The following is a 15,420-nucleotide window of genomic DNA, read 5'->3' as shown; positions in this document are numbered from 1 at the left end:
CAGAATTTTAATTTGATGGGAAATACAAATATTTACTAAAGAAGACATGTCTGGAGAGCCGACAAGTCCTCTTTAACATTGATGGCCTGATAGGACACCAATGTTTGATAGGATCCCGATGACTGGGCCCCCTAAAGATCAATCAACAGATAGAAAATGCTCTAGTGATTGCATTCTCCTTTATAGTTAACACAGTGGATGGTCCATAATAATGGCTATGGCAGGTACTGCAGCTTGCCCCATTCGGGTGAATTGAATTAGCTGCAGTACCAGACACAGCCAATCGCACAGATGAACTGTGGGGAATGTGAAAGTCGAACTCCCAACTGTTCAAATACTGATGGCCTATCATGTGGTCTGTCCGCGGGGATAGACCACTACTGCCCCATTACAAGGCATCGTTGGAATGGGACAGTAGTAGTGCAGCACATAGTAATATAGAAGTGGGGCAGCAGTGCTGCGAACATAGATTGTGCACAGAAGATCTGCAGCGTATTCCAGTACCAGACATGTGGATGAGATTTGAACAAATCTCATTTACCTGCTGCGGAACATTATCTGCACGGTGATCAGAGAACGCTGCAGATATTTTATTTCCACAACGTGTTCATTCTGTTACAGATATTCAGAGCGAATTTCACCCTTTTTACTGTAAAAGCCGTGAAATCTGCAGCATTTCCACAGCAGAATCGTTGGCAAAACCTGCAATATACAAATTAAAATTTTGCTGCAAATACTACAACAAATCTAATACATGCGTGGATGTCAATTCACATGTGGCAGATTGCTGCAGAAAATCACCACATTCAGATAAATGGAATGGATTTTCAGTTGCATTCATTTCTGTTGTGTGTGAATTGGCGCGCACACACAGCAGATTTTTTGTGGAGTTTCCAGAGCAAAGTCCGCATATGTTACATACAGCATTTGGCACATATTTTGCCTTGGAAACGCTGAGGATTTCACACTTTCTACATCAAAAATGGTCAAATCTGTAGTGAGCGTCCAGAACAGAAATCTGCAGCATGCTCGGATTTTCACACTGAAAACGTTCCAAGGCATGTGGATCAGATTTGCTGAAATCTCATCCACACAGCTAGGACTGTAATCCACTGCAATTTTTCCACACACAAAAAAGGCTTTGTCCCGGGTGCAGGGGCTCTCAGGCGGATTCAATACCAGAATTGTTGCAAATTCTCCCACGTGTTGCGTGCCGATTTTGCTGCGGATTCACAGTGGATTTTACTAATTCTACTTGAAGAGGGTGAAATCCGCTGTGAACATCCTTAACAGAAAGAACACGCTGAGGATTTGAAAATCCACAGATTGCTCTGATTTCTGTGTGGTACACGTTCTGCAGGAAGTGGATGAGATTTGTTTACATTTCATCCACTTAGGTGGTACTGTAATCCGCAGCATTTCCATCCTGTGTGGACCGGGCCCGAGTATGTTCACACATGGCAGATTTGTTGCAGAAATACCTAAAGGCCCTTTTACACAGGCCAATTATGAGGCAAACGCTCGTTCATAGAACGCTCATTGCCGATAATTGCCCTGTGTAAACAAGGCAACGATCATCTGCTGGTCGTATAGTTTTAGCTGCTTAAAATATTATTGTTGTCGGCAGCACATCTCCCTGTGTAAAAAGGGAGTCGTGCTGCCGACCTGATAATGTATGGGGACGTGGTATCGGAGTAAGGGTATGTTCACACTGCTTATTTTCGTCCGAGCGGTCCAGCGCAGGCGCGCAGCGGGCCCAGGAGTGGTCCAGGGCAGGCGCGCAGCGGGCCCAGGAGTGGTCCAGGGCAGGCGCGCAGCGGGCCCAGGAGTGGTCCAGGGCAGGCGCGCAGCGGGCCCAGGAGTGGTCCAGGGCAGGCGCGCAGCGGGCCCAGGAGTGGTCCAGGGCAGGCGCGCAGCGGGCCCAGGAGTGGTCCAGCGCAGGCGCGCAGCGGGCCCAGGAGTGGTCCAGCGCAGGCGCGCAGCGGGCCCAGGAGTGGTCCAGCGCAGGCGCGCAGCGGGCCCAGGAGTGGTCCAGCGCAGGCGCGCAGCGGGCCCAGGAGTGGTCCAGCGCAGGCGCGCAGCGGGCCCAGGAGTGGTCCAGCGCAGGCGCGCAGCGGGCCCAGGAGTGGTCCAGCGCAGGCGCGCAGCGGGTCAAGGAGTGGTCCAGCGCTGGCGCGCAGCGGGTCAAGGAGTGGTCCAGCGCTGGCGCGCAGCGGAGGAGGGGCAGGAGTGGTCCAGGGCAAGCGCACAGCGGAGAGTGGGCAGGAGTGGTCCAGCGCAAGCGCACAGCGGAGAAGGGGCAGGAGTAGTCCACCGCAAGCGCACAGCGGAGAAGGGGCAGGAGTAGTCCACCGCAAGCGCACAGCGGAGAAGGGGCAGGAGTGGACCACCGCAAGCGCACAGCGGAGAAGTGGCAGGAGTGGACCACCGCAAGAGCATAGCTGCTTAAAAAAATATTGTTGTCGGCAGCACATCTCCCTGTGTAAAAAGGGAGTCGTGCTGCCGACCTGATAATGTATGGGGACGTGGTATCGGAGTAAGGGTATGTTCACACTGCTTATTTTCGTCCGAGCGGTCCAGCGCAGGCGCGCAGCGGGCCCAGGAGTGGTCCAGGGCAGGCGCGCAGCGGGCCCAGGAGTGGTCCAGGGCAGGCGCGCAGCGGGCCCAGGAGTGGTCCAGGGCAGGCGCGCAGCGGGCCCAGGAGTGGTCCAGGGCAGGCGCGCAGCGGGCCCAGGAGTGGTCCAGGGCAGGCGCGCAGCGGGCCCAGGAGTGGTCCAGGGCAGGCGCGCAGCGGGCCCAGGAGTGGTCCAGGGCAGGCGCGCAGCGGGCCCAGGAGTGGTCCAGGGCAGGCGCGCAGCGGGCCCAGGAGTGGTCCAGGGCAGGCGCGCAGCGGGCCCAGGAGTGGTCCAGCGCAGGCGCGCAGCGGGCCCAGGAGTGGTCCAGCGCAGGCGCGCAGCGGGCCCAGGAGTGGTCCAGCGCAGGCGCGCAGCGGGCCCAGGAGTGGTCCAGCGCAGGCGCGCAGCGGGCCCAGGAGTGGTCCAGCGCAGGCGCGCAGCGGGCCCAGGAGTGGTCCAGCGCAGGCGCGCAGCGGGCCCAGGAGTGGTCCAGCGCAGGCGCGCAGCGGGCCCAGGAGTGGTCCAGCGCAGGCGCGCAGCGGGCCCAGGAGTGGTCCAGCGCAGGCGCGCAGCGGGCCCAGGAGTGGTCCAGCGCAGGCGCGCAGCGGGTCAAGGAGTGGTCCAGCGCTGGCGCGCAGCGGAGAGTGGGCAGGAGTGGTCCAGCGCAAGCGCACAGCGGAGAAGGGGCAGGAGTAGTCCACCGCAAGCGCACAGCGGAGGAGGGGCAGGAGTGGTCCACCGTAAGCGCACAGCGGAGAAGAGGCAGGAGTGGACCACCGCAAGCGCACAGCGGAGAAGGGGCAGGAGTGGACCACCGCAAGCGCACAGCGGAGAAGTGGCAGGAGTGGACCACCGCAAGAGCATAGCTGCTTAAAATATTATTGTTGTCGGCAGCACATCTCCCTGTGTAAAAAGGGAGTCGTGCTGCCGACCTGATAATGTATGGGGACGTGGTATCGGAGTAAGGGTATGTTCACACTGCTTATTTTCGTCCGAGCGGTCCAGGGCAGGCGCGCAGCGGGCCCAGGAGTGGTCCAGGGCAGGCGCGCAGCGGGCCCAGGAGTGGTCCAGGGCAGGCGCGCAGCGGGCCCAGGAGTGGTCCAGGGCAGGCGCGCAGCGGGCCCAGGAGTGGTCCAGGGCAGGCGCGCAGCGGGCCCAGGAGTGGTCCAGGGCAGGCGCGCAGCGGGCCCAGGAGTGGTCCAGGGCAGGCGCGCAGCGGGCCCAGGAGTGGTCCAGGGCAGGCGCGCAGCGGGCCCAGGAGTGGTCCAGCGCAGGCGCGCAGCGGGCCCAGGAGTGGTCCAGCGCAGGCGCGCAGCGGGCCCAGGAGTGGTCCAGCGCAGGCGCGCAGCGGGCCCAGGAGTGGTCCAGCGCAGGCGCGCAGCGGGCCCAGGAGTGGTCCAGCGCAGGCGCGCAGCGGGCCCAGGAGTGGTCCAGCGCAGGCGCGCAGCGGGCCCAGGAGTGGTCCAGCGCAGGCGCGCAGCGGGCCCAGGAGTGGTCCAGCGCAGGCGCGCAGCGGGCCCAGGAGTGGTCCAGCGCAGGCGCGCAGCGGGCCCAGGAGTGGTCCAGCGCAGGCGCGCAGCGGGCCCAGGAGTGGTCCAGCGCAGGCGCGCAGCGGGCCCAGGAGTGGTCCAGCACAGGCGCGCAGCGGGTCAAGGAGTGGTCCAGCGCTGGCGCGCAGCGGGTCAAGGAGTGGTCCAGCGCTGGCGCGCAGCGGAGGAGGGGCAGGAGTGGTCCAGGGCAAGCGCACAGCGGAGAGTGGGCAGGAGTGGTCCAGCGCAAGCGCACAGCGGAGAAGGGGCAGGAGTAGTCCACCGCAAGCGCACAGCGGAGAAGGGGCAGGAGTAGTCCACCGCAAGCGCACAGCGGAGGAGGGGCAGGAGTGGTCCACCGTAAGCGCACAGCGGAGAAGAGGCAGGAGTGGACCACCGCAAGCGCACAGCGGAGAAGGGGCAGGAGTGGACCACCGCAAGCGCACAGCGGAGAAGTGGCAGGAGTGGACCACCGCAAGAGCATAGCGGTAAAGAGGCAGGAGTGGACCACCGCAAGAGCACAGCGGAAAAGAGGCAGGAGTGGTCCAGCACAAGCGCACAGCGGAGAAGGGGCAGGAGTGGACCCATCAGAGAATCTGTTACAATAAATACTTCACACTTCTGAACGTGACAAGAATTTCATGTCACCCAAAATAAGGGACAGTACTGGGCTCCTTGTCATAGACACACATGTATCTTATACCACTGTAACCACATATGTGCTCTCCCCATGTGCGATCAACTACACACTGCAGCTCCTTGTATGACAGATAAAGTGGACAGGGCACTGACTGACACCCGAACATCACCCACCTAATCACAGAGATCAGTAACCCTGAAGGGTCTTTGCTTTTGCTCATCTGGCCTCTGTATCCGGACATCTTTACGGTCCCGCTTCCACCTCTCACACCAAAACACTGTCACAACGTACTAACGCGCAGCCGCAGAAAATCACAGCCAATAAGATCTCACTGTACAGCCCAGTTATCAAAAGCCTGACCCCAAGCAGGAAGTGGCTTTCCTGCCTGTCTCGGGAATTGTAGTTTACCATTAAGCAGAGGGTACACGTCCCTAACGAAACGAATCCGGTCTCTGCAACTACAAAGACCACAATGCAACGCGAATCTGGCATTTTCAATAACTTTATTTGTTACAGAATGATACTAGCAGGGAGCAAAATATCTGCTGGATAGCTGCCAAATTCTTCTCACGCAGAGGAGGTGGTTTGTTTTGCAGATATAACATAAAAATGTAGTGTCCCTCTCAGAAGAATTACTAAATATTTATTCAGAATGTCAATCTCATAACACTATACATACAAAGACCCTCCAGCTTTCTGAAATAAAAAATAAGTACAAGTGCCTCTCGTATAAAGGTTTATACACTCTCCTCATCCGCCTAGCAAAATGTATCTTGCTGTTTTTTTTTTTACACTTAATGTAAATATATGTGTGAATAAGAGAACCATAAAGTCTACAAATACTTCTCTACACTGCCCTTTAACCCCTTAGTGTCTAAGCCTGTTTTGGCCTTCAGGACCAGCCCCATTTTTGCAAATCTGACATGTGTCACTTTATGTGGTAATAACTCCAGAATGCTTTTACCTATCCAAGCGATTCTGGGATTGTTTTCTCGTGACATGTTGTACTTTATGATACTGAAAAAATTTTGTCATTAAATTCAATATTTATTTGTAAGAAACGCCAAGATTTAGAGAAAATTAGCAAAAATTAGCATTTTTCTAAATTTTAATGTATTTACTTGTAAAACAGATAGTAATACCACACAAAATACATACTAGTTTATATTTCCCATATGTCTACTTTATGTTTGCATAGTTTTTTGAACATTCTTTTATTTTTCTAGGACGTTACAAGGCTTAGAACTTTAGCAGCAATTTCTCATATTTTCAAGAAAATTTCAAAAGGCTATTTTTTCAGGGACCAGTTCAGTTCTGAAATGGCTTTGAGGGCCTTATATATTAGAAAGTCACCATAAATCACCCCATTTTGAAAACTGCACCCATCAAAGTATTCAAAACAGCATTCACAAAGTATTTTAGCCCTTTAGGCGTTTCACAGGAATTAAAGCAAAGTAGAGGTGAAATTTACAAATTTCATTTTTTTTCTTCAAAAATTCATTTGTAATAAATTTTTTCTGTACCACAGAAGGTTTTACCCAAGAAATGCAACTCAATATTTATTGCCCAGATTCTGCAGTTTTTAGAAATACCCCACATGTGGCCCTAGCGCGGTCATGGACTGAAACACAGGCCTCAGAAGCAAAGGAGCACCTAGTGGATTTTGGGCCTCTATTTTATTAGAATATATTTTAGGTACCATGTCAGGTGTGAGGAGGCCTTGTGCTGCCAAAACAGTGGAAACACCCCAAAAGTGACCCCATTTTGGAAACTATACCCCTCAAGGAATTTATCTATGAGTATAGTTAGCATTTTGAACCCACAGTTTTTTTGCTAAATTTATTTGAATTAGTATGTGAAGGTGAAAATCTACTTTTTTTGTGAAAAAATTAGGAAATTTTAAATTTTTACAAGGAATAAAGTAGAAAAAACACCCCAACATATGTAAAGCAATGTCTTCCGATTATAGCAATACCCCATATGTGGTAATAAATTGCTGTTTGGACCCACAGCAGGCCTCAGAAGAGAAGGAGCACCATTTGGATTTTGGATTTCTGATTTTGCTGGAATAGTTTTCAGTGCCGTGTCGCGTTTGCAATGCACTGGAGGGAAGAAAACCGTGGAAACCCCCAAATAGTGACCCCATTTTGGAAACTATACCCCTCAAGGAATTTATCTATGGGTATAGTTAGCATTTTGAACCCACAGTTTTTTTGCTAAATTTATTTGAATTAGTATGTGAAAAAAAGGTAGCCATTTTTAATTTTTACAAGGAATAAAGGAGAAAAAGCGCCCCAACATTTGTAAAACAATTTCTCCTGATTACGTAAATACCCCATATGTGGTAATAAACTACGGTTTGGACCCACACCGGGGCTTAGAAGGGAAGGAGCGCTATTTGGCTTTTGGAGCTCAAATTTAGCTGGAATGTTTTTGGGTGTCATGTCGAATTTGCAAAGCCCCTGAGAGACCGAAACAGTGGAAGCCCCCCAAAAGTAACCCCATTTGGGAAACTACACCACTTAAGGAATCTATCTAGGGGTATAGTGAGCATTTAGGCCCCACACGTCTTTTGCAGAATTTATTAGAATTAGGCCGTGAAAATTAATATCAACATTATTTCCACTAAAATGTTAAATTTTTTCAATTTCACAAAGGATAAACGAGAAAATGCACCCCAACGTTTGTAAAGCAATTTCTCCCGAGTACGGCAATACCCCACATGTGGTCATAAATGTTTTTTCATTAGAAAGTAATTAACCCTTTACGAACTGATTCATGTTTTGCTTTTTCGTTTTTCCTCCCCGCTTTCCAAGAGCCACTACTTTTTTATTTTTCTGTCAATAGAGCGGTGTGGGGGCTTATTTTTTGCGGGACGAGCTGTCGTTTTTATTGGTACCATTTTTTGGTACGATGCCATATCGGTGGACATAAACGGCTGTTTGGGCACGCTGTAGGGCTCAGAAGGGAGGGACGCCATTTGGCTTTTGGAGCGCATATTTTGCTTGGTAGTAGCTCTGGCGTTTTGCTGGTATTTCAGTTTATAATGTTGGGGCACATGTAGGCTGGGCAAAGTACATCAGGGGCATAATAAGAGGGTATAATAATCGTTGTAAATAAATAATAACCCACAGATATGTGGCCAGTGTCGCACTGATAAATGGTGCCCGATCTTATCCACTTTTGGAACACTCTGTACATTTTGCATCGCCATAATCTGGGAGCCGGAACTTTTTTTATTTTTTCACCACCGGAGCCGTGTGAGGGCTTATTTGTTGCGGGACAATCTGTAATTTTCATTGGTACCATTTTGGGGTACATGCGATTTTGTTGATCACTTTTTATTCAATTTTTCGGCAAGCCAGGTGACCAAAAACCATCAATTCTGACAATGATTTTTATTTATTTTTGACGGCGTTTACCCTGGGCTATAAATGACTATTATACTTTATTCTGCGGGTCGGTACGATTACGGCGATACCATATGTATATAGGGTTTTTTATGTTTTGCGGCGTTTGAGCAATAAAATAACTTATTTAGAAAATAAATGTATTTTCTGTGTCACCATATTCTGAGAGCCATAACTTTTTTATTTTTCAGTCAAAAAAGCTGTGTAATGGCTTGTTTTTTGCGGGACGGGTTGTAGTTTGTATGGGTACTATTTTGGCGTACATGCGACTTTTTGATCACTTTTTATTACATATTTTATTAGGGGTGGTGACCAAAAAATAGTGATTCTGGCATTGTTTTTAGTTTTTTTTTTTTGCGTGGTTCACTGTGCGGGAAAAATAATATTATAGCTTTATAGTTGGGGTCGTTACGAACGCGGTGATACCAAATATGTGTACTTTTTTTTTACGTGTTCATTTTTTTTCCTATAATGAAAGACTTATTATAGGAAAAAAAGCAGTTCTTGTTTATATCACTTATAACTTTTATTTTTACACTTTTTTTAAAACATTTTTATTCTTTTTTTTACTTTTTTCACTTGTCCCACTAGGGGACACTTAGACTTGCAGCTCTGATCGCTGCTGGAATACATTACACTACACACGTAGTGTAATGCATTTCAACTGTCATTGTGACGTGACAGTCACACTGACAGGAAGCCTACGACGACCACCCTTAGGGTGGTCCTCATAGGCTTCTGTACATGGCAACCCGGAAGCCATTGTCTGGCGTCCGGTTGCCATGGGTACCATCGCCAGCCCCCGTGATTTCACATGGGGGCTGCCGATCGGCGCTAAAGACCTTAATTGTGGCGTTCAAAATCGAGCGCCGCAATTAAGGGGTTAACTGCCGATATCAGCGGCGACAGGCCGCTGATCGGCAACGGGGAGAGCAGGGCTGACACCCTGCACAGTTAACCGCCGCTGCGGTGTAGCGCCGCGCGGCGGTTAACTGTCAAAGCACTGCCGTAACTGTACGTCAAGGTGCGCGAACTTACTGCTCACCATGACGTACAGTTACGTCATGGTGCGTTAAGGGGTTAATAGTGTAATCTAATCAATACTGCTGCAATACATTACAATCTCCAAAATATTGCTGCCACTCGGCGCCCAAATGATCAAGCTGTAAGGCCACGTTCAGACATGGCCGATTTGTTGGGGATTTTCGGTGTAGATTCTGCACAGTGCAATACCAGAGATGTTAACCTGGGAGAAAATATACTTTGCTATAATTAATGTTTAGGCCCCATGCACACGACTGTAGTTTTCATCCGTAATTACGGATCAGGTAATTACGGATGAAATTGCAGACCCACACTTTTCTAAAGGCCACGGACACCTTTCAGTATATTTACGGATGTGTGTGAGGGCCGTAGAAATGATTTGCTAAATATAGAACATGTCCTTTTCTTGTACCCAATTGCAGCAAAGACTCACCCATAGAAGTCCATGGTCGCTTCCGCAATTGCGGACGGCTACGGATGCACCGTTTTTTCGGGTCCGTATTTGTGGACAATAAAAACTCTTACGGTTGTGTGCAAGAGGCCTAACACTAAGGCCAGATTCACATGTAACAGATTTTGTTGCGGAAAATACGCAGCATAATACAGTAGCAGCAGAGTGGATGAGATTTGAAAAAAACTCATCCACACGCTGCATAAATGATAAGCGGAAAAAAACGCTCAGAAATTTACCTGCGGTTCGATTTTTATTACGTAATCTCTGCTCTTTTGTTGTGGGTTTTGCCCATTGAATCCAATCGGGAGGTAGAACCCGCAACAAACTGCAGATGTTGCGATTTTTGCAGCCTAAAAATCGCAACTCAGAATTTTTTTTATACTTATCCAGAATTCTGTGCTTCTACGTCCAGGCCGGCCACTTGGGATTCATCGCATGTGACCGATGCAGCCAATCACAGGCTTCAGCGGTCACTTGGGATAAAACGTCATCCCAGGAGGCCGGGCTGCAGGACCACAGAGGCACGCGTTGCCATAGCTACGGGTACGTATGAAACAATTTTTTATTAGTTGCAGTTTTCCGCAGACAAAAAACTGCACCATAATTTGGTTCGGTTTTCAGACGGAATTCCGGCGACCAGGGCGTATACGCTGTGTGCTTTTACGCAGCGTATCCGCCCTGTGTGAACGTGCCCTAAATCTGCAGGTAAAACCGCTGCGGAAAACCAGCAGCGTTTCCGTACCAATATGCTAAGCAAAAACGCACCTTACATCACCAAGAACAATGCCAAGCGTCGTATGAAGTGGTGTAAAGCATACCACCACTGTAATGTGGTGCAGTGGAAACGTGTTCTGTGGAGTGACAAATAACGTTTTTCTATCTGGCAGTCTGATGGACGAGTCTGGGTTTGGCGAATGCCAGGAGAAGGTTACCTTCCTGCAGGGCCGGCCTTAGGATAAATGGTGCCCCGTGTGAAAATATCTTTCGGCGCCACACCCCATCATAAAAAAAAATGCCCCATAAAAAAAAGTATAATGCCCCACAGTATAATGCCCTATATAGTGCCCCACACAGTATAATGCCCCTTTAGTGCCCCCATACAGTATATTAATAATAATATTTTATAATATAATATATTATAGCCACTTCAAAGACACAGTATTTTGTCTTCTTAGGGTATGTGCACACGATAGCAGGCATTTACGTGTGAAAAGACAGACTGTTTTCAAGAGAAAACAGCTGCCTCGTTTCACACGTAAATGCTCCTCCTCGTAATATACGAGGCGTCTGTGACGCTCGTAAATCTTGAGCTGCTCTTCATTGAGTTCAATGAAGAACGGCTCAAATTACGTTGCAAAGAAGTGTCCTGCACTTCTTTGCCGAGGCAGTCAATTTACGCGTCGTCGTTTGACAGCTGTCAAACGACGACGCGTAAATTACAGGTTGTCTGCACAATACGTCGGCAAACCCATTCAAATGAATGGGCAGATGTTTGCCGACGTATTGTAGCCGTATTTTCAGGCGTAAATCGAGGCATAATACGCCTCGTTTACGCCTGAAAATAGGTCGTGTGAACCCAGCCTAATTGTGCCCACACAGTATTATGCCCCCTAAGTGCCACACACAGTATATTGCCCCCTGTAGTACCCCTACACAGTATAATGTCATCTTAGTGGCTGTCATGTCCGTGGCTGCGGGCCGTCAGTTTCACTCTCCTCCTGATGGACGCAGCCATGGGTCTGCGAGCGCTGGCCCCAGTCTCCTCCTCAGGAGACGCCAGTGCTCACTTCCACTCACCTCGGCCGGGTCCCGTAGGGTGCGCACACACCGGACTTTAATGTGTAATCAGTTTATGAGTGCCCTGGACTATAAGAGGGGCCCAGTCCCTTGCTTCTATGCCTGAGCGTTGTTTGTCGCATCCTAGTTTGTCTAAGCAAATGGTCTCCCAATGTTTTCCAGTTTCCAGTGTTCCATGTTCCTGTATCCTGTATCTTGTATTCCGTGCTATCCTGGTCAAGTGCCGTGCTGTGCTGTAGTCAGGTTGTGCTGTATTCCACGCCTGTCCTGCTAATCCACGCCTGACGTCTACCCGCTGCCTAGTCCCCGCCGAGCCTTTCTCACTACTGTCCGAGCTGCCACAGGTACCCTATACCAACTATAGACTGTGACCTCCGTCCTGTTGGTCAGCTGCCATACCGCCAAGGCGGTACCGCCCAGTGGGTCCACAAACCTTACGTGACAGAACGCTCAGGCCATGGACCCCGCTGGTCGATCCAAGACCAAGATGATGTCACAAGGGATGCGAACGGATATGCTGGACCTCCGGTCTCGACAGGACCAGCTCCTCCAGGCCTTGAACATTCTCGCACGTCGGCAGGAGGCACAAGCTGCCGTTCCTCCTACTACACCTCCTGGCATTGCTGATCTTCAGACTACACCTCCTGGCCGTGTTGATCCCCGGTTTTCTTTGCTACTTCCTGACCGCTACGGATTTTTGAACCAGTGCCAGATCCAGAGCCTGTATTCAAGGGCATTTTCGTCTGATGGCGCAAGGGTCGCTTTCATCATCTCTCTTCTTACTGGCAAGGCTCTTGCATGGACGAACCCTTTCTGGGAGAAACAAGGACCAGAGACCCGTGACTTCCAGGGGTTCCTCCGGACATTTCGCACAGTGTTTGAGGAGCCTGGATGAGTCTCCTCTGCAGCGGCTTCCTTGCTGAACCTACGCCAAGAAGACATCTCTGTGGGCGAGTATGCAATCCACTTCCGCAACCTGGCGGGAGAACTGTTGTGGAACAATGAGGCCCTGGTGGCTACATTCTGGCATGGACTGTCTCTTAAAATTAAGGCCGAACTTGCCGCTCGAGACCTGCTGTCTACCCTGGATGACCTCATCCTTCTGGCTGCCGGGATTGATAGAAGGCTCCGAGAATGGCTTCAAGAGGTTCGTCGTGAGGGAGGTCTTCCTAGTCCGGTCCCTACCTTGCAGCAACCCCTGCCGTCCCCAGATGCCGATCCTCCTAAGGAGTCTGTGAGGATGGACCAATATAAGCTATCTACCCAGGAGAGACAACACAGACGCACTTCGGGACTCTGTCTTTATTGCGGCCTCGGAGGCCATCTTGTGCGTCTGTGTCCCCAAAAGCCCCAAAGCCTAGGGTTGGTAGGAAAGACAACCTTAAGCAAAGAAGGACTGCTGTCTAAATTGTCCATACCCGTGACCATAGTGTCCGGTGAGAAAACGCATCAGGTCTCTGCGTATCTGGACTCTGGATCCGCTGCTAATTTCATTTGTAGAGACCTGGTGGACCTTCTTCAATTACCCGCTACCCCTCTGGAGAGACCGTTGATGGTTGCATCGGTAAATGGACTACCTCTACCAGACCCAGTTATAACTGTGACCAAGCCGCTGAGGCTCCAAGTAGGGGCTCTCCACTCTGAACTTCTATCGTTCTATGTCCTATCCAAGGCCGTTAACCTCATGCTGCTGGGCCTGCCTTGGCTCCGACTACATGCCCCAGTCCTGGACTGGAACTCTGGAGAGGTTCTCCAGTGGGGCCCCGAGTGTCACAGCCGATGCCTGGTGCAGATTCGTTCGGCTCAGCCTTCTCTGCCTCAGTCATTGGCAGGATTGCCTGGTCATTATGCTGCATTTTCGGACGTCTTCATCAAAAGGGAGGCGGAGACACTGCCCCCACACCGGATGTATTCCTGGTGCATCCCTTCCCCGTGGTAGGGTATATCCTCTCTCCTTGCCAGAGACTATGTCCATGTCCGCCTATGTTAAAGATAACTTGGAGAAGGGCTTCATACGGAAGTCTTCCTCCACGGCAGGAGCTGGGTTCTTCTTCGTCATAAAGAAGGATGGCTCCCTGCGTCCTTGTATTGACTACCGGGGTCTCAACCAAATCACTGTAAAAAATAAGTATCTGTTGCCACTGATCTCTGAATTGTTCGATCGTATACGTGGTGCCAAGATTTTTTCCAAACTAGACCTACATTTAACACCCGTGATGGACACTATGAATATCCAGTAATGCCCTTCAGCCTGTGTAATGCTCCCGCGGTCTTCCAGGAGTTCGTTAATGACATTTTCCGTTACCTCCTCTCTGTTTGTGTTGTGGTCTATCTTGAAGACATCTTGATTTTTTCTCCAGATCCTATGACTCATCAGAGACATGTCCGTCAAGTTTTGCTGCAGTTAAGAGAGAATCGTTTGTACGCCAAGTTGGAGAAGTGGGTGTTTGAAAACGATGCTCTACCCTTCCTGGGCTACATTGTCTCAAATAGAGGTCTTAAGATGAATCCTGAAAAGGTAAAGTCCGTCCTGGAATGGCCACGCCCTCAAGGCTTGAGGGGCATACAGCGCTTTCTGTGATTCACCAATTTTTACAGACAGTTTATTCCGAACTTCTGCTCACTGACATCTCCTATCTCTAACCTCACAAAGAAGGGCATGAACGCCAAGGTGTGGACTCCTGAGGCAGAGTCCGCATTAAATAGCCTGAAAAGTGCCTTCACGTCAGCCTCTATCCTCCCTCATCCAGACGTTTCTCTACAGTTCTCGTTGGAGGTGAACGCATCCTCTGTCTGTGCTGGTGCAATCCTGTTCCAGAGAGGTTCCAAGGGCAAGTCTAGGGTATGTGGATATTTCTCTAAGCTCTTCTCTTTCGCAGAACGCAACTACTCGATTGGGGATCGAGAGTTACTGGCCATCAAATTGGCCCTGGAGGAGTAGAGACATCTACTAGAGGGCGCAGCTCACCCCATCCTGATTTTTACGGACCACAAGAACCTCACCTACCTCCAGACAGCCCAACGGCTGAATCCTCGTCAGGCCAGGTGGTCACTGTTCTTTGCCAGGTTCCAGTTTGAACTCCATTATCACCCGGCTGACAAGAATGTGAGAGCCGACGCCTTATCCAGGTCTTTCGAGACAGAGGACACTATGGAGATGCCCGCGAACATTATTGACCCGTCCTGTATTGTTTCAGTCAATCCACTGCAAGTTGGGGACAACCCTCCAGGGAGAACTTTTGTGCGCATGGCTGACCGAAGGAGAGTCCTCCGCTGGGGACATGCCTCAAGACTGGCAGGTCACGTGGGGATCCGTAAGACCCGGGATTTGATTGCCCGTCATTTCTGCTGGCCCACGCTGCCCAAAGATGTTATGGACTTTGTTTACTCCTGCTCTGTGTGTGGAACTAACAAGGTCGCTCACTCCAGACCCGCTGGTCTGCTCCATAGCCCGATGCTCCCTGGCAGCATGTAGCGATGGACTTTATTACGGACCTGCCTCTCTCTGCCGGATGCGGCACTGTCTGGGTGGTCGTGGATCGATTTTCAAAAATGGCCCACTTCGTTCCTATGACCGGTCTTCCGTCTGCTCCTCAACTGGCCAAACTGTTTATCCAGCACGTCTTCCGCCTGCACGGCTTGCCTCAGCATATTGTGTCTGATCAGGGGGGTTGAGTTCACCTCGAGGTTCTGGAGAGCCCTCTGCGGACTTCTAGGTGTGAAGTTGGACTTTTCCTCGGCCTACCATCCTCAGTCCAATGGACATTTCGAGAGGATCAATCAAATCTTGGAGAACTACCTGCGTCACTTCATCTCTAGGCAACATGATGACTGGGTACAGTTGCTCCCGTGGGCTGAATTCTCCTACAACAATCATACCAGCGAGTCCACAAGGAACACTCCGTTCTTCATACTCCTTGGCCAACACCCA

The 15,420-nt window shown here is 50.4% G+C and overlaps 1 protein-coding gene across 2 annotated transcripts in view; it reads right to left on the bottom strand.

Annotated features, from left to right (window-relative positions):
* Positions 1-5,090, bottom strand: part of EXOC4 (exocyst complex component 4) — a 410,874-nt gene extending 405,784 nt beyond the window's left edge. Inside the window, exon 1 of one of the 2 annotated variants that reach the window (XM_075857510.1) lies at positions 4,958-5,090. In XM_075857510.1, the coding sequence (XP_075713625.1) occupies positions 4,958-5,025 (68 nt within the window). In that variant the 5' untranslated portion in view covers positions 5,026-5,090. The remainder of the gene's footprint in view (positions 1-4,957) is intronic. The other variant, XM_075857508.1, reaches the window with a different exon arrangement.
* Between the last annotated feature and the right edge of the window lie 10,330 nt (positions 5,091-15,420).

Source organism: Rhinoderma darwinii, chromosome 3, assembly GCF_050947455.1.
Source record: "Rhinoderma darwinii isolate aRhiDar2 chromosome 3, aRhiDar2.hap1, whole genome shotgun sequence".
In the NCBI taxonomy this organism is placed as follows: Eukaryota; Metazoa; Chordata; class Amphibia; order Anura; family Rhinodermatidae; genus Rhinoderma; species Rhinoderma darwinii.
Note: the sequence above shows the minus strand (reverse complement) of the source record. Positions and strands in the feature narration are given on the sequence as shown.